This window comes from Manacus candei, unplaced genomic scaffold (assembly GCF_025592945.1).
Source record: "Manacus candei isolate 608988 ecotype Guabito, Panama unplaced genomic scaffold, ASM2559294v1 h1tg000024l, whole genome shotgun sequence".
In the NCBI taxonomy this organism is placed as follows: domain Eukaryota; kingdom Metazoa; phylum Chordata; class Aves; order Passeriformes; family Pipridae; genus Manacus; species Manacus candei.
The window spans coordinates 8,370,539-8,390,917 of NW_026138072.1; the positions used below are offsets into that span (position 1 = coordinate 8,370,539).

Below are 20,379 nucleotides of genomic sequence, written 5' to 3' on the forward strand. Positions count from 1 at the left end.
ACGAATATTGGAAAAACAAGTGTAACTGTTGGGTTAAACATTTGCTTCATTTAAACATTTTTTTGTCTGTTTTTAAATGCTGCTTTAATAATCTTTCTTGCTAGGGAGTAGTTAAAATTCCAGTGGGAAGGAATGACAACCTGCAATCACAGTCAACTATGACTAAATTTTGTCGTCATTTCAAACATCATGTCTCTTTATTAGCACTACACTACATTATAGAATTTGATAAGCTTTCCAGAGGTTAATCTAAAAATTGACAACTAGCTTCTTACCTGAAACAATGTGCAAGTTCGGCGACTTGATTTACTTAGGAATATTCATTGTGAATATTCTAGGCTTTACACAGGTTTAGACATGACAGCTTGACTTCAAAATTGGTTTTTATTTTATTAAAAGCACGTTAAGAAATCTAAAGAGAGAAATACAGCATTGCACCTTAGGTCAATTAAACCTTCTGTCAACCCACCAATTTCCCTTCTTCAGAAAGAGAATGAAAAAGTCAACTACTTGCACAACTCCAGCTCAGGTGAGATGCTTTGCCACCTGCTGACATCCACTGCTTACTTCAGAAATGACACATACCTTCATGTGGGATGTGGTTTTATTCTGTATAACCAACTTCTAAGAGGCATGCTCTAGTTACATTTATGTATTGCTGGCAGAATTTGCTTGTTTGCAGCAACTTCACTTTTGCTTCTTTCCAATTCATTTTAGACCAGAGCTGGTCATCCATTCAGTGTAAAATTGAAAACAACTCCTTCATGATCAGTATTTTTAAGCATACAGTATATAAACTAGTCAGTGCACTAGCATACACTCAGCCTAACAAAATACTGCCTAGCCAGTGTGGGGAACAGAGAATGTAACATTTTTAAGCACTCCTTATGAATACACAATAAAATTTTAGATGGGGTTGGTTCCACTTAATTTGATTTCATTTTCCCCAGAGTCATCAAAGTCTGGTATGAACAAGTTATTGCACTTTATGAAATGTTTCTACAGAAGTAATCAAATCTATTTAACTGAGAATTAGTCATCATTAATAATCACAGCTAGCAGTGAGATGGAAATGGCGAACATTTTAAAATTAGTAATCATTTATTTTTTGAATAATCAGCGTCGAAGCAAGACAAGTGAATGAGTTTGGAGAGCCTTCAAAATGTGCACCTTAGTTACAAAGCTGCTGTTTTTGCTAAATGAAGATGTGGCATGTTCAGCAGTTCAAACACCATGAAGTGCAATTTAGAGCATTACAATGGTTTGGAACAAACAGAAAAAAAGTTAAGCATACTAAACATTATTGAATGATATTAACTGTAAACCTTGTATGAGTGTTAATATGATCTAAAGAAGTGATTTTATCATTGTTGAACCATCAGAGAAATGAGTCCATCTGTCACAATTTGCAGTTACAAGCTGAGAGTCCACTTTGGACTTTGGCTGTCACTCCTGGTATCCTGCGAGAAAATGTCTGAACACCCGTTTGGGCCAACAGGAACTGAGTTTCCCTCCTGCATATTCTCCTAGGCTTAGAATCATGGAATCACAGAATGGTTTGGCTTGGAAGGGACCTTAAAGACCACCATAGTTCCAACCCCTCTGGCATAGGTAGAGACACTGTCCACTAGACAAGAGTGCTCAGAGCCCTATCTAAAATAGTCTCAGTAACTTAGGGGAAATACATTGGAAAAAGCATATGGGTTATTTGCTTCTGCAAAGACCCTGAGGAGAAAGAACTAAAAATGAATGGCCTGCATGGTGTCTGTTTCCCTGGAATCGTGGAACCCCTTCTCAGTCAAAGCACAGTGGGCAGAACAACTCCTGCCAATCCATCAGCAGTGCCACAAGCACTCACTTTCCTGGCAAGAAGTGGGGTTCTCTCCAGCAGCCCCACCCACGAGGCCTGTCAGGACTGCATTTGGTGCGGCAGCACCTACAGGCACTCACTGAACCCTGCACTCCCTCTGCACCCTCCTGGGCCATGGCAGGGGCTGAGATTTTCACCAAACAGCCTGGCCCTTGGACTTGCTCGCAAATGACACAAACCCCTCCGTCACTTCACTGAAGGGAAGGCAGGAGGTCATGGTTCCCTCCAGGCAAGGCAGAGAGCACTGTGAAAACATAAGGTCACTGCCCTGCCAACACATTATCTGACTTGTAGAAGTAAAGTTATTCCAGTTGTATTTTGTATGGGACAAACACTGAACTACCTAATAGGAATAAGTTATAGCATGGATAAATCTACTTTTTAAAGCTGAAAAAAATTTAACAGAATGCAATGAGATCACATGGATTATTAACACTTCCGTTATGCCAAAGGCCTAAAAATGGCCATCATTGATACAGCAAAGCTATCTTTTGAAGATGGAGGCAGGAGAATTAGTCCTCTTGTTTAACTCTTATGAGTGACAGAAGACATTTGCCTTCATCTTAGTCATTGCCAAGCTAAACTGATAACATCCGTAACCCTCAGGAGTTTAATTGTGTTACAGGAAAAAAAAAAATTCCCAATTTAAATTACTTTTTGTCTTGAAAATCAAAGCCTAAAGGGCAACACAACCAAAGATCCTCCTTCATAAGAATTTCAGAAACTGTATTTTACTGTTTCAATGTCAGACCATTTGTTGTATTTGGTTTTGCTTCTTCCCCTGGAGACTAAAGTTAGAAATTTCAACATCATCATAAAAGGCTATAGCTTGCTGCAGTCCTACTCCACAATCTTCCAGTGAAACTTTAACCCTATATATAAGGATTTAATATATAAGGATAGTATATAGAGGTTTTCTGCTATTTCAAGATGAAATTTCTCCACTTTGACTACTAGATAGCTGCTGAGTGCAGATGGCCACTTGTTTTGCAGTGTGTTCATTGACAGTGGTTGTCATATAAACAGTTATGATGATGACGTTTTCATTTATAGTCCAAGCCTTGGAGTAAAATCTCCCGAGATGAAAAGCTAAACACTTAGTAACAAATTTAACTTGTTCTCTAATGCATATGAAATGAACATATGCAGTTACTCAGAGACTACTCAGAAAGTTAGTTACAATGTTATCATGCTGTTATTAGCCAAAGTATGCCCATCATTCTTGACAGGGTCTCTACCAACATTAGTTACCATGCACTAAAATAAACTGCAGTTAACACTCCACCACATGAGGTAATGAGGACTGGAATTGCCCAGAGAATGACACAGGCAGGCGGATCTGGCTCAGTTGCCTGCAGGAGGCAGCACAGGCAGCTTGCTGGCCTGGCCACACAGTAGAGAGCAGCCTTTAGGCCAGGGCTGGACTACAGCAGGGAGTACCTGCCTTTCTCTGAGACATCAGGAACCACTATTCAGCACCAAGCAAGTGACTTTGCTGAGTGGTGACAGAAAAGTACTGCTCCCTGACATGATGTTTTTATGTACGCCACGCAGTCATGCTATGAGAGGCCTACCAGATCACCACTAGTTTTACACTGATCCAGAAGCTCAGGGGCTCTGCAGATTAACTGTGCAACAAATGCAAATTTAGTGAAATGCCCCAGGTTCTGGTAACTGTGGTTCACATCTGAAAGAGACCATCAGCACATTGAGTCCCTTCCCTTGCAAGTACCAAGCGTAACCAGATAAAACTCTTAATTATCAGACTTGGTGTTGGTGGATGATTGAGGAAATGACATGCAGATCACATACAGACAAATTCTAATAATTCTTCTAGCAAACCTCCCTATGCCAAAGTAAAAAGCAGAAAACAAAGAGTTACCACACAACTTCTGCTGGCAGATGCTGGCAGCAGGGAATAGGGGAGGTTTTGCATTCAGAAATGTGAGAGCCTCACCAGCCTCTGACACTAATGCCAAAAGAGGAGAGAAAGGCCAGGCTTCCTCTGCAATCAGAGGAAAGGTTTGGAAAATGATTACTCCCCAAAGGGTCAGATTTTTAAAAGCATCTGGTTATCTGGTAAGATTGTCAAAGCTTGTAGGTCTTTTTAAACAGCTAAACCCCCTGGAAAAAAAAATCTGACTTAATAGCTGAATCATCTCTTAGTAAAGCAAACAAAGTTCATTTCAGCTTTGAAGGTGGAAGATCAGTCCTTAAAAGGAAAAATTCTGAAAACGGAAATGAGCCTTCTCTTCCCTCTTCCATCTGTAAGGTACAAAAGACAGAGGCATACAGAAAGGAGCAGCTTTACCCTGTGATTGCTGCAGGTAACTAATAAATAATTAAAAGTAAGCCTTATGTTTGCAAATAATTATTTCAACTGTGACCATTGGGGCCTAAACTTTTCAGCAACAATTCTGAAGTATCCTGATGACATGCCTCTGATGAAAACATGCAGATAATAGAGATATTGAACATGGCAACTTTAAGTAGTCCAGGTACAGCCACAAATTAATTGGAATTAATTATTCATCTACCTATGGTGAGCTTCTCTGTGTTATGATAGCTAGAACTGAAATAGAAGGAACTGAAGAAATTTTTTCTTAAGAAAAATAAAGTATTTGGTAACAAAAATGAAAAGCCACATCTTCAGAGAGCAATATACACTGATGTTCTCTAGCAACTCATCAAATACAATCTAAGTTTCTTTTTCTCTGAGACAACTCAAATGGGAATTATCTTTCTCTCAAAAAGGAATATTTCTGCTCACAGTCTTACTGTTTTCATAACTCCTTCTGCTTGTATGGTTGAACATACAGTCAAGAAAGACTAACAGAAAGGGGAGAAAGTTATAGGTATACAATATGAAAAGAAGCAGCTCCTGATACTGAATTATAGTGCTGAATTAAGAGACTCTTCCCACTAATACACATTAGTAAGTTCCTGCAGATCTCTGCCTTTATGACATAGCTTTGTGAACAAAAAGGTCAGTAATGGTACCAAAAAAAAAAGGTACTACCTAGGACAGCATGGACCATGTTAGGAGTCATAGAAATGTTAGTTTAATGATAAAACCCTTAGTATATTATTAAAAAGAATAACAAAGGAGCATGGTTTAATAGCAACAGCAGAAACTTATTTTTATTTTTTAACACAAGTAATTTTCACCTTCCATTAGGCTCTTCCATACAAGATGGAAGTTCTGTATTTTTTTTTTGAAAGAAAAATTGGACATACAAAATCTTTTTTCCTGCTTGTTTAGAAGCCTTGTAAAAATTCTTGTAGCTGGGCAACTATTTCTGTATCCACAGTTTCCATAAGGGCCTGAAAACCTTGTTCTCCCACTAATTCCTGCTGTGCCTTTAGCTTCTCATAGATGAACTGCTGCAATGACACAGTGTGTACAGGGTCCTTCAGTGCAAGCTGTGGAAAACATGTAAGAGAAAAATACATAATAATGCATTAAAAATTATTCTGTGACTTACTAATTTCTGTAATAACTTCAGCTCAGGAAAGAAATCTGCTTTTTTTTTTCTTTGTACTTAACTGAGAAACAAAAAACTTCTGAAAAATGATCAAATTAATTATTATCAAGGCAAATATCAGTTTAAAACTATTTGAAGCAGTGTCAAATCATGAGAGTCTTATACTTTGCTCTAAGATTTCATGCTTCTATAAGACAAAACAATTCAAAGCTGCTTTATTAGTTACTGAATGAGTTTTCTGTAACTCCTAAAAATCACATCAGATATTACCACAACAAGCACTTTTGTGATGGCATGAACTACAGTCAGTTTTATTTTACTAGTAAGAAAACAGAACACAGAAGAACTCAAACTAGTTTAGACTAGTTTAACAACAGTTAAAATAAACTGTCCATATACATAAAGAATAGACACACTTCAGTGGTAGTACCCTATAAACCTCATCAGTCCTCATCAGATTATACAATTTTCTTTTGGGCAGAGAGGGACAGAGTATTTGTCACTCTTTTCCACATGTGAACTGCCTCTTAATGAAAGCAAAAAGGTAAAATAAGGGGTTATATTGACAGAGGATGTATTGTTACTTTCAGTGCCAGCAGGATGTGTGGCAGCATTTGTCCCTCAGTCCACCAGGGGGTGGGAGATGGGGACACCTGGAGCTTGATACATCCAAAAGAAGTAGGATGTTAAAATCAATGGCTAATTAATGCAGACCTATGATCTGTTCATCTCAAGTGTCAAAACCAAACAACACTATTGTTTGTGCTGGAAGGTCAGGAAACAAAATATAATGCCAGATCTCAAAGTCCACTGAAATAGGAGACTTATGAGCCTCTAATACCTTGCTACAGTGTTATTTCTAAAGAAATAAGGCATATTGCACAACAGCTCTTTTGGCATGATTAAAAAAAATAAATATTTGAGTGTTAATATGGAGTAGAAAAAATTAAACCATAAGATTACTTACTTAACATTACACCTAAAATGGGAAGATACTGAGTGAAGCGGCCACATAAATATAAAACAGATTAAAACTTCCAAAACCACTGTAATTACTACAAAAGAGAAGTTTATTTCTTACAAACAACTCCAGTAAAAAAGCAGGCTGGTTTTTGGCCTCTTCTATCACTGCTTACAAGTTCTTCTTTCTTATTATGGTCACTGCACCTTTGATATTTTAAGCCTCTTAAACATTCCCTCAGTATTCCTAATATTGGTTTTTCAGCCTTCAATCCTTCACCATTTTGTACTATACAGCTATTTCACATTTCAAAGGTAAGATATGATCATTTTATCACCTATTCTTAACATTACAGTATTTTGAAAAGGGAAGTAATTGTAGTAATAGTTTAGTATTCTGTAGGGTTTTTTTCAGTACATGTAATTTGAATCTCTAAAATATAAAAGACTTTTCTAATGAAATTTCTAAATCACAGCTACTCTAATCAAGATTTGACAATGTTAGGGACATCCTTGTTATAATAGCACTAACACAGTCTACAGGGAAAAAAAAAGACTGTCTTACCAAGCAAAGAATCTACCAGTTTCTGAACAATTTGCATTTGTTCACCAACAATTGCAATTTGGGACATATAATGCATTTATAATTAGTTAGTTTCATTAAGTTCATAGCTCTGAATAGTCATGTATAAAATAACTCCAGGGAATTTTGCACAGAAAAACAGGTATTAAAATTGCCATATACAAGTGTTCTCATCCTTGTAAGCCTGACACAGCAGCAACTAAATGAATGACAAAGTTGCCTTGGAAGTGAGGCCAAAAAGCCTCTTAACCTACAAACCGATTAATCTAAGCATTTAGTTAACTGTATGACTTGTGCAACCCTACCATAAATTCTTGTTTAACTTAAAGTACTCAGAATAGGAAGCCAGAACAAATTGCCTTAAAATATCAACTTTGAGTTTTCTTTCTCTTCTGCTAAGAAAAATTGATTTAGTCAGCAATTTCATATTACAAAGTTTATTCTCCAGATATCTTAAAAAAAAAAAAAAGAATGAAAAGAAAAAAACTCCAGACTTAAGTCAACAGTAAGTAAACTTCTGCCTTCTCATATGTCAATGTTCACTAATGAGCCTCAAGTCCAAATTTTTTTCCAATTTTAAAAAGCTACTAGAATGCAAGTATGTGTGTAATGCTCTTCTAGCACCCCAGTGGTGATCTTCAAAGTCTGAACAAAAGTGCTGTATTGTTTTGAAAACAAAGGGGTTGAATTCTTGCTTATTTGCGAAATTTGCTGGAATGTCAAGTCTGAGTTTTCTGTAGCATCTCTTATTATAGAGATGCTCTCTAGTATTTCTTAGATGTCCCAACTCCCCAGGACGCCTCATGGCTGGTGATGATGGGTTTCCAAACAATACTCTGAATCATCTCAGCAATAATATGGAAAAGTAATTAATCTTGAAAAAACAATCTAAGTGAAGAAGATGACTAAACTTAATACATTACATAATTCAAAGTTAATATCTTTTATTCCTAATGGAGCTGCCAGACCTGCACAGTGTTGGGAGTTCAGGAATATGCTATTCAAATAAATATTATAATTCCACATTTTCTTTTCCATAAAACTTCAGAGAACTTAGTCAACTTTGTATGTAGCCTTCCCATGAAAAGAAACATGACCAAAACACTTCTGCTGCGTATTTATCAACATCTCTTTTCCAGGACAACTGAGAAACTGCACATAAACGTGGTCCCCCTGATACCAAAATCTGGCCATGAAAGTCCAATGCAAAAATCCTGCTTAGTTTACTGCAACAAACATAAATCCATCCCCCACCATTTAAAGCAGCAGCACTCTAAGCCAGTAGGGACTTCGGTAGTATGATTAATGTTTGCTCCTAGAAGCATCATCTAGCATCTGTAAGCCAAATGGGACTTAAGAGTCTTCAGACTTAATTAAGGAGTTAATACATTAATTTGTTTTCATTCAGATAGTCACATCAAAAGTATATCAAATAAATTAAAGAGTTTCCTGCAACAACAATTAACTCGATTTTCTTTCATTCTACTTTTCTTGAACTTGTATTCAGAGCTAACAAAATAAATGAAATAGTTTGATATAATGAGTTTGTCAACAATATTAGACTGCCAACTGCCGTCTTCACTGAATAAGCAAACAAAAGCATAAGTTTGGAAAAATATTAAGCATAGTTGGTCAGGGACTATATGTGTCAACATAAGTATGTATGCTGAGTTCCTACATGTGTGCTTTTTTTTTAATTCAAATGTGCCTGATTCTGATAAGAGCAAAACATATCTGTTTTCCAGTTTAAAAAAAATCCTAGTAAATTCCCACAGCTTCTTAGTCAAAACAGCTACAGATAGGAAACAGAAGTTTGGCCAGTAGCTACACATTACTGAAATGTGCTTTATTCTGCACAATGAAAACCTGAGTTTGACTAGTTTTTGGACCTAGTTACTTTACAAATTGATCTTGAAACTGGATGTGGGTGACCACCTTGGGGCTGTACTGAAGAAATTAATCTTCCACCTCAGTGCTTGTAAACAGAGGTCTGAAGCAGACAAACAGTTCTGAGGTTTTACAGAAAAACCATATCCCATCTCTCCAAGCTCTGCTTGCCAGCATCAAACAGCATTCTGCGGAATTAACAGTTGTTTGAACAGGTATTTGTTAAGTGGATCTCGTTCCTCAACATCTTTAGACAAAACTACAGTCAAAAATCACACCATTTCCAACAAGCAGTTATACACTACTTTGTACTGGAACAGTGATCCAATTACCACAAGTGATAACACAAGTAAATGGAATGGCATTAACATGGAAGAACAGGTAATGAAAGTCTAATAAAACTTTAAAAAGTGTGTTGGTGATATATGAATTAATTGTTGAAAAGATTTCCAGAATTTGAGAGATTCTCTTCAGTTTAAGTATGAATACTTTAATACTAAAGAGGCAACCAGAATGCTGGGCAAAAATCATACATATTTGTGATGATGGTTACTATCTCGTAACTGTGATGCTCTAGGAAAGACTAGAAAATAATTTAAGAAGGGAATGTATTCTTTACTATCCAAGTTTTTAGGAGATGTCAGTCAGGAGACTCACATTAAATCTGTTGGTAATTTGTAGATTAAATGTCTAAGGAGAAATTATACTCCAAACAATGGAGTAAAAAGTATTACTTTAGTAAACCATGTTATCACATAAAACTTGACCATTTAACTTATTACATTATAAATAATTTATTTATTTTCCTGAAGATGTAAAAGCACAATTCATCTAGTTTCTTCCGATATGAAGGTAAAGCAAAAAAAACCTCCCAAGCCTTCTGTGCTTACATATAAGCATCATCTGAAACATGAATCTGCACAAATTCTTCAAGTTCAAATAAGATAGATCTTTATGGGAGGATACTTTACTTCATTTTTCCTGTCCATAGTTTCAAACAGGGTGTTGAAAAAGTTTAACTCCCTTATTTTAACAATGATACCGAAGTACTTAAAAACATACATTAAGGGCATGTAAAAATAAGTCACCTTAGGCCAACACATCATGCGTGATGTAAGGACACGAATCACTCTCTACCTATTTACATGTTCCTCAATATGTTTGCAATGAGACAAAAACATAGCAGTATTTGGAAATGTCAATCACATAAAATTATTATAAACTTATGAAGTACTGTTCCAGCAAAAACTTTCTAGTAATATATTAACTATGTGTAATAATAAAGCAAGGTACCAAGGGCAGGACAAAGAGATAGATCAAAGTATCTAGATCCTGTGCAAACATCAGAAAGTGATATTTAGCATGAACCATGCAAGTTGATCTCTTTTCCTCATATTAATGGCCTTAAAGTTGAAAAACATTATTATTTTGAAGGGGAGAATCCCATTCATCTTTCATGATTCCTGTTTTATGAGATTTAATCTCTAAGCCCAGATACAAGCTGCTAATATTTTTTTTTAAATCTAGTTTTTCAAATCAAATGCTAGCTGTGCTTTCAAAGCCATGATTATTATTTGACACTTCTGCTACTAGTGACCTACCCAAATGACCTGTATAAATTTTGAAATAAATAGCCAAGTGTCAAGTCTCAATTTCTGCACCATCTGCAAAGCCATATACTGAGCTACAGTTGGGATTCAGAAAGAATTTATTACAGACATTCATAACAACTAGAGTTTGCTTGGTTTTGTGTAATTTTTTTAAGGAATATATTATATTGCTTTTGTAAATATATTCCTTATATACTAGTATTTAAAAGAAAAGCTTACTAAGAAACTATGTCTTCTGAGTAAGAGTTCTTTACACTAGAAAAAGGTTCTATGCAAGCACATGAATTGTATTAAATATGAGAAATTCCGCCTGCCATGACATTTCAGTAAGGTTTAGTTCTTTTTTTTTTCAATAAATTCTTTTTATATTGTCTGAGTATTGTAATGTCCAGATTTTGTGAACAATGTTTATTTTGACAACAGTCTCCAAGATGCAAAAGGAAAGCAGAAGCATAAGTGTTGTGGCTGCAAGGTTTGTCATCAAAGTATCCTCTTTTGATTCAAGAGATGAATTTTCCAAGAACAACAGATGAACCAAAGAAAGCCAAAAAGAATTTAGTGAAGCACATAATCAGGTCTATAACTGAATAAAAAAATTGAAAACTTACCATTTTTTTCCTTTTGTCTTGTTCTGTAGGAGGTTCCTCATCATCTGTAGCTTTGGGCTCTTCAAAATGAGACATTAACATGCAGCTAAGAAGGGAGTAAGAGCAGTTTTAACATGCATTACCATTAAAAATTACTTTAAAGCTCTTCTAAAAACACAAAATAGATATGAATTTGCTGAAAGTCAGATGATCTGTTAACAAGTAATTTTTTCTGAAAACAGTGAATCTGATGAAGCCTGAATGCATGTTCTCTGTTACCTCAATCCATGTAACAATCTCAGCTATTTTCCACATTTTAGCTTAAGATGTGGTTCTAAAATGCATTTCTGTATATAGAAAACAAACTACATGGTTTTGAAAAAGAATTAATACAGAAAAACCTACTGCTCCTAACCAGAATTTTCCATTCTTTTCAAGGAAGTGCTATACAAGCACTCTATCCTATCAGCATGAAAGTCAAAGTGGCACATATACAAAGCTAGCAAAGATTTCTCATAGCATTCATGGTTTTCAGTGAGATCTTTAATATGAAGACCTGAAAACTAATAAGGGCACTGTTATTGGTTCTACACTAAAATCTAGAAGACACTGAACAGAAATTAACTAGCTTCTGCAGGCATTTACTGTTTCTAGGTAGGTAAAGCAAAGGCTTTAAATTTACTTTTTGTTTTGCTTCATGCTCAACTAGCAATATACAAAAGCAACCACCTTATTTTAACTATGATTTTTGTAGTAAGTGTAGAACCAGAAAATATGGAGAAAAAAATAGTTTAAATGTCAGAGGTTTTTCTGTCTCTTAAAATAGTTTGAATGCTCTTTTACAAAGACATTGATGAAAGTTATCCTATAACAAGCATGTCTTCCATTCTCTTCACATGCTCCACACTGAAAAAATTCACAAATATTCCACCATTTTACCAAATTTTTTCCCAGAAAATCTGCCTTAAAAACCAAAAGGATTTAAAAACCCACTCAGGTGACAACTTGCCACTGTGTATTAGGGATGTTTTAATACATGAAGGACACAGAATTCACACACTACAAAGCACCAAGACAGATGCACATTATTGCTCACTTTCAATCCTGCACTACTGTGTGTTTTTAATTGCTACATTTCACTAGCAGGTAAAATGCCCCTTCAGCTAGGATTAATAATGTATTTTAAAGTTACTAAAATGAAAAAATGTGATTTTATGTGATTCTTATATGATTTTATATAAAAATATTCATATTTATTATGTTTATATATATAGTTTTCTATTAACACGTGTTTAGAGCTGTATGAAACACTTGCTAAACAGCATGGCAAGCAGGGTCAAATCACAGAATCATAGAATCAGCTGGGTTGGAAGGGACCTCCGAGATCATCAAGTCCAACCCTTGATCCACTACCACTGAGGCTGCTAGACCATGGCACCAAGTGCCACATCCAGTCTCTTCTTAAAAACCTCCAGGGATGGAGAATCCACTGCTTCCCTGGGCAGCCCATTCCAATGTCTGATCACCCTCTCTGTAAAGAAATTCTTTCTAATATCTAACCTAAACCTCCCCTGGCACAACTTGAGACCATGCCCTCTTGTCTTGCTGATAGTTGCCTGGGAAAAGAGAACAACCCCCACCTGGGTACAACCTCCTTTCAAGTAGTTGTAGAGAGTGATGCTAACACAGAAGCCATTTCTAATAAAGGAATTAGTTATTTCAAAATAATACAGCAAATTGCATGTCTCCTCTGCTTACATATGGCCTCTTTCAACTCAGTTTATTAAAGAAGAAGGAGACAAAAATTGCAACTGCCAAAACATACAAAATTCAATTAGCTTTTTCAGACCTTGATAAATTTTAGGTACCACAAAGAGTAATTCAAAACACAAGAAGAGGGAGAATAAAAGAAGAGATGATGATAAAATCGGGGAAAATGTGAGCGTTGGTGAGACAAGACTAGAGCAAGGGAATGCTCCTCTTCCCAGATAATCCGAGGTCTGTAAAGCTTTCTTACAATTATCACTACAATGCAAAACATGAGTGCTAGGAAAACTCTGTATTGTAAGCCAGGGCACTGTGTAAACTTTTTCATAACCCAAATAAAATTCAATCTAAAAAGTGGTGAGATCTTTATCTCTTCCAAAATCTTATTGCTCTAACTACAACAGTTTCTTCAGAATTCCTGGCCAGGTTAAGATGTTTAAACCACCACTGTCACTTAATCTGCACAATTTCCCTGTGGAAAATTTTCCTCTTCATCCTCTAGTGGATGCAGTTTTGTATTGCTTTGGCCTTGATTTTCCCTATGCTAAACATGCACATTGTTTTACTTTCTGCACTACAGTAATTGGCTAATATGATAATCAGTGGAGTACACATTTTTTTCTGAACCAGTTCTGGCTTAAATCATGCTTCTTTAACCTGGAGAGCCACAACAGCAGACACAATTTCAGATGTGTGCTATCACTTGACTTTCAGATGATGTCAAAATACAATACACAAGTGTCAGAATCTTTCAAACAGCTCATTCAGTACCTGTCAATATAAGTATGTCCTTGGTTCAGTGCAGCTATATTTTATAAAGTAAAAAAAATGCCCAGAGTTTAGAAGAGTAGTGACAAGTTCTACAAGCCTTCAGGTTTAAAATACAAAATTAATTAGGACATGGTTTTATTTATTTCTCTATGAGAACTCTGTGGTGGGAGATGGCAGGCCCATGGAACCCCTGGGCCCCCTGGAAGCGGAAGAGCTGGAGGCATTGAGGGGAGTAAGACCGTTCCCCTGAGAAAGGTGGAGGTGGCTGCATATTCCCATGGAAGTGGTCCTGAAAGTTGGACGGCACGATGTGGGGGGAAGTCACAGCCCCACAGCTGAAGTCTGAGGACTTTGGAGTATTGTGGAGTGTTAGGCCGTCTTTCATGGGAGCAGTGAAGCCAACCAGATAATCCCCATGGACACAGCCTTGAGCTGTGTGCAGGTGCACATTCCTTAGTATTTTTGTAGAAAGATGTTTGTGTTATGTGTGTGAGAAAGCAGAGGTAGGAAAATCTAGTAAAAGGCTGCCTGCTGCTCTCAGGCAGACATCCCTTTGTCTCACCATCCTCGTGTGTGTTGTGCGTCTTCTTCCCCCCTTGGACCGGGACCCCTTCGACAGATACCCAGCGACAGAACTCTTTTCAACAAGTGCTGGCAAAGCAATATGTTTAGAAATACAAGGGACTCTGTAATATTGTCTCCAACAATAAACAAAACACATTGCCAGACTTTGGAGTTACATCTGTACTGAGTTCAGTGGGAAGTACTTTAGCAAGCAATTCTTGGGCACAGTTCAGGCTCGGCATGAGTGTGGACCAGTCTCATGCACACTTGTGTACATACCACCTGTGTTATGCAGAGAAAAACTTAATAGATTGCATCTGGCTGCTCTGTGGCACCTGGGTTCAGCGCCAACCAACACCCCCTTAAGCAATCAATTAGTTAGTTCAGATTCAGTCTGTTCTATGACCTGGTAATTATCTGAGAGTTAGAAAATGTTCTGATTCTTAGCACCAGAACATCCAGTAAATACTGTTATTAGCATACAGTATCTGTAAGAACATCCTGCAGAGCACCTCTTTTAATGTCTTACAACTCTCAATCAATCTAAAACTCTGTAATCATTACAGAGAAAAAACAACATTAAGATCTCAGTCCAAAAAATATCTTACTATTCACTGGCTTTTTTTATTTTTTTAGCTTTGATTGCCTACCATAGGTAATCTGGGAGTCATTAGGAGATGAATGAGTGGTGCTGGGTTGAAGTGCACTCTAGGCACCCCCAACACCCACCTTCCTGCCAAGCAAACCCTTGCTCCCAGCTCTGGAAACTATCTTTTGAGAGATGTCCTGTAGCAGCCATGTGTTAAGTGGAACAACTAAAGGGAGAGAACTCTCTTGGTGGGATAGGTTTTCAAGTTCTCTAAGCTGTGAAGTACTGCATACTAGGTACACTCATATGAGGCTGATGTCACACTCAAAGAAACTCTGAGCTACCACCCTATCAACACACAAACTTGTTGTATTGCAATTTTAGATATAACAGTCAAGTAAGCAAAAAGCAAATCTAAGCATATGAACATTTTAAGACATCATTTATTAGATAACTTAGTGAACAATACGAAATTATACCGTCATTTTAAGCCCTCCTTCCCCCACTGCAATTATCTTCTCTCAAGACCAAAAATTTCCTGTCTTACTAAAACACTCACTCTTGAGAAAATAGAACTATTACAAGCATGTCTTAACTGCCTACAGATTTTTTCAAATCAAAACACTTCATATAAAACAGTACTGCCACTGTTAAAAAAATTAGATTTTCCACTTACTCTTTGTATGTTCCTGTTTCAGAATCTTCAGTCATAACATCATGTAGTCCTTCCACTGAAATGTTGATGATACCACAAAATTTATCTTGGATAACACTGTAAAAGACCAAAATTTATCTTGAATAACATTGGAAAAGAACAGGAAAATGACTTAGCTAAAGGAACTACACGTGAAATTTGCTCAACTGTAAAACACATTTACCAAGAGGTATTTTCCCTGCTTACTGTTTAGCTGAGCATGCTATCACACAATTAATTCAGTATTTTTATAATTACAAAACGGCTTCAAAATATGTAAGAAACATTACTCTTAAATATAATAAAACCTGATGTGCCACTGTTGAAAACTTAGAAATAATTGTAAATTAATAAAAGAAAATACACATTAGCACAGGAGTCAAGAATTGAGTGAGAAGGGCATGCCCCTGCTATCAGGAAGATCAGGAGTACTGGCTTCTACTCCCAACACCATTTCTGGCATCACTATTCAATGCATAAACCTACACACAAATCCTTGAGCAGTGGTAGCTTGTAAAAATGGTATATTCCCTTACTTACGTGTGTTTCTTCACCCTACTAAGCAGCTGACTCCCCAGAAAGAGTGTAAAATCCCTGCACCCAGTTCTGTGTGAATGTCACTTCCCTGACTGTAGAGAAAGGTGTGGTAGGATTTCTCTGCCCAAACATGGGTGCTTCCTGCCATTTGAAATACCAGAATATTTAAGACAACTGCAAAGGGCTGGTAGATATTACTCAGCACTTGAGCACCTTTACCCAGCATGACCTGAAGGCCAGATTAGATACTCCCATAATGCCCAAAATTACACTAAACACGTCTGCACTTGCCCCTGCCTTGAGAATTGATGTGTCTGTAGGGTAGGGGCATCAAAACATGATCTTCCCAGGATGGATAAAGCAGGTGCCACCAACTCCTAATTAATGGAAAGTAGCCAACTTCTGCTTCTGCTCAATTTACTGCTACTGTGGATCTAATGTCAGAGATCTGGGATTGTGGGATCTTGGTGCTTGGATTCCTACTCTGTGAAGGAGTTGAGAAACATTGCAAGTGAAAAGATGTTCATCCTGGGAAAACTGAAAAACTTACACCTACATACAACAAAAAAAGAGAAAGGGCCTAACTGGTTATGGTAAACTATAACTCTCTTCCTGGGACTGCCATTGACTGAAGCACTTTATTGCTTCCTATTTGCAATTTCAGGCTTAATTATCCCCAAAAGATGCTGCTGCTGCCACCGCCCAATAAGCAGAAGCAGACACATTCCATTTACTTACGAGCACTGAATACTAAGTTCATGTATTGTAGTTTGATTGTAGCTGATCACAGATGAATCTATTTCTTAATATTTTTTCATTTCCTTTTCTTATTTGGGATGAAAACTGAAGACACAGATAAATTGTAGCCCCTAGTACATTAGTTACTGCATTTGAAAAACTTCTTATCAGACATACAACAAAATTTTACATATATAACTGAGTTTATACAGCAATAGATGCTTTGAAAAAAAGTTTATCAAGTTAGAATACTAAGCACAGAAAATATCTCTTTTATATTTGTTTTGATAAAATTACGATTCAACTCATGATCATTTTGTTTCCAATGAATTATTTTTGTTCACTTTTTTTTATTCAGCTACTGCCAAATGCCAGGATCTGAACTGTATTTTGTATAATCAAACTTGAAACTCCTGAATTCCACAAAATGAAAACTGACACAATTTTCATTATTTGATTGTCAGCTATGTATTTTAAAAAGATACTTTCTTCCTTGCCCAAAAGCTTCCTCATCACATTCAGAACAGCAAAGCACTATACGTGAGAATTCTCTGTGATGTTCTGCAGACAGCAAGCAAACAGCAAACAAACAGCCTACCCACCTCACAGCACTACTGAAAAAGTGAACGCTGCCTACTCAGCAGCCTGCATAACGAGCCCTCAGAGACAAAGCAGATTTCCTCACAGAGTAAAAGGTTCCTTCCTACCTACACACCTCCCATTAAAACTCTTCTGCCTCATCCTGTTGTTTGAAATGCATCTCTAGGAAAATGCCATTAATGTGATTAACATTTTCCAACATGAAAAGGGTAACAGCTATCGTCAGATTTATGACAATAGAGGACAAAGGGCATTCAACTGAAGACAACTGTGAACGCTTTGCACCCTGGAAAAGTAAACTATGCCCTGTTCATACACACTATTTAAGTTATAATACAGGTTGCTGTACACTACCTCTATTACTTCTTCCTTCCAAGCTTCGTGAATCATAGAATGGTTTGGGTTGGAAGGGACCTTAAAGATCATCTAGTTCCAACTCACCTTCCACTAGACGAAGTTGCTCAAAGCCCCATCCAACCTGGTCTTGAACAATTCCAGGGATGGGGCATCCACAACTGCTCTGAGCAACCTGTGCCAGTGTCTCCCCACCCTCACAGTAAAGAATTTCTTCCTAACATCTAATCTAAACCTACTCTCAGTTTGAAACCATTCTCCTTTGTTCTATTAGTACAGTTCCTAATAAGAGTCCCTCTCTGGTTTCCCTGTAGGCCCCCTTCAGATACTGAAAGGTTGCTATGAGGTGTCCATGCAACCTTCACTTCTCCAGGCTGAACAGCCCCAACTTTCTCAGCCCGTCTTCGTAGTAAAGCTGCTCCAGTTTTCTTACCAACTTCATGGCCCTGCTCTGGACTTGCTCCAACAGTTCCATATCCTTCTTATGGTTGGGTGGGGTCTCATGAGATCAGAGTAGAGGGAGAATCACCTCCCTTGACCTGCTGGCCACACAGCTTTTGATGCAGGCCAGGATTTTGTTGGCTTTCTGTGCTGCGACCACACCCTTCCTGCTCATGTTGAGTTTTTCATCAACCTTTACCCCCAAGTCCTTCTCTGCAGGGCTACTCTCAATCCTTCTTCAACCAACTTGATGAAGAATCCCTAGCTGCCAAGAAAATTTTGTACTGGGAGAAGAAAAAAAAGGTTTTTAACTCAATGAAGGCATAGCCTTTTGATCAGCTGCAGGGCTAATTATGGTCAACATATTCAGGGAGGTTACTTTAATTATCCAACGTGTAAATAAATACTGTAGGCATAGTGGTCACTAACTCCATGAGTTTTTTCCATGCTTGCAGATTGGCAGAAGGAGCACACAGGGAAGCCCATTTCAGTAAACTGTGTTTCCAAGGATCTATGAAAAGTTCCAGAAGAAATAGAGTATAGTGGTTGAAGACCCAAAACACTGATAACTGGCCTTGAAAGTACATAAAGAAATCACTGATTTCTTTACTTGGAAAGTAAAGAAATGGCATACATGAGAAATTATACTTTACTTCTTATTTTAGTAAAGGTTCATGAGAATTTTTCTTTTTTGAGGAAAACAAAGCTAAAGAATGTACAAGACCTTTCAAAATGAGGTAACTTGCCTGCAGCTATAAGTAAAGATAACACCTTCTCTTTTCTCCCCTTCCTTCTTTTTTTCCTTTAAATGGGGCATGCATTTTCTTTCTACCAAAGATTCACTGAAATGTTTACCTGGTATGGAACCATTAAACAATGGAACTATTTTTAGAATACAAGATACATGCTGGTGAAAAATAAAGATAGCAAAGACTAATGCTTAAAAAAACAAACCTCAGTTAAAGTTCAGTGGCAATATAAAATGCATCAGGCCTTATTTTCATAGATGACAAAGCAAGCCAAGCAACTCAGTGTAGTACCTTTTTAAAGAGACTAAAATTAGCCTGCTTGTTTCAAGAAATGCATTAAAAAGTCATATGAGTAGATTACAGAAAAGACAGAGACACTGTTTTTAGATGAAATTTCAAAACAGAGCAGTTAATACTGTCCATACTAAAATCTTATACCTTAAGGATGGCACCGTTTAAGCAGTTTCCCCCTTGAATTGCATATAATTGAGATCATCAATGAAACAACATCATCGTCAAGTTATAATTGGTTTTATATCTACCTAGTCTTCCTAAGTAATTAGGACAAAACCTCATTTGGTATGCAGCAAAAATAAATGGCCCACAATCAGGATCTAAAACACTCCAGAACCCAGTTTCAAAGATATAATGAATACATTATTTTTTTAATTACAGAAAGGATATTTTATGCTGCCTGTTAATATAATGCACCTTGCCTATAATGAAAATAAAACTTAGCATTTCGGGCAGTGTCTACCTGAATAATCTCAAACCTTTTATTTTACCTTTTCAGATAAAAGGATAAAAGCTTTGCAAAGGAAAAACCAGACCACATCTGTTCTGGAAAAAAGTATCCATTTTTTCTCATTCTGTTTATAATTTCTAATATGCTTAGCTCTGTATTCAACTTTTTTATTATTCTGAGGTTTTCTGTAAAAATTCACAATTTTTCTTTCAATTACACAGATAAATACTGTAGATAAAGCTTTATCATCAGCTTAAAACATATGTCATGATGAATTTTTAGTGGTGCTTAAATGAAATGGACCCCATGTCTCCTATGCATCTCCCTCAGAAAGGAAAAAAAGAATCTGTATGGGAAAAACATACTTTTTTAGAGATTAAAAGAAAAACAACATAATTTCTGCTTTTCTATATTCACCAGGGGAAGCAATAAACAGTTTGATTTCATATCTTTACTAGTGTATGGATTTGAGAAAGATAATTAATTCTTTATTCTTATCTCATTAGCTAAGGAAAGAAGTAGAGAGGAACAAACGGAGATTACTTTGCACATACTGTGAGCGACATAAATGATTAGTACACCACCACCCCCTCTTAGGAGCTGCACAGTACTAGGGAGCTCCTACAGCAATAAAGTAGCAGCTAAGACAACATTTCCAGGGGAGCCCTATGACTCACTAACATGATCTCCATGAAACACCATTTTGTTCCATGGGTGCAGACTCACCTAATATAGCTCAACTAAGTCTTCTAATGTATTCTCTAATGATTTTAACAGACATATGAACCACATGTGTACATGAAAGGATCTGTTTCCCGGTGTGAACATTTAAATACAAAAGATACTAA

At 36.8% G+C, this 20,379-nt stretch overlaps 1 protein-coding gene across 2 annotated transcripts in view; it reads right to left on the bottom strand.

The window, feature by feature from the left end:
• Positions 1-365: 365 nt before the first annotated feature.
• The window catches only part of IPO11 (importin 11), an 86,305-nt gene continuing 66,291 nt past the window's right edge, over positions 366-20,379 (bottom strand). For both annotated transcript variants that reach the window (XM_051788279.1, XM_051788280.1), the window contains exons 30-32: positions 15,350-15,445; positions 11,004-11,088; positions 366-5,293 (exon numbers count right to left, since the gene is read on the bottom strand). In XM_051788279.1, the coding sequence (XP_051644239.1) occupies positions 5,129-5,293; positions 11,004-11,088; positions 15,350-15,445 (346 nt within the window). In that variant the 3' untranslated portion in view covers positions 366-5,128. The remainder of the gene's footprint in view (positions 5,294-11,003; positions 11,089-15,349; positions 15,446-20,379) is intronic.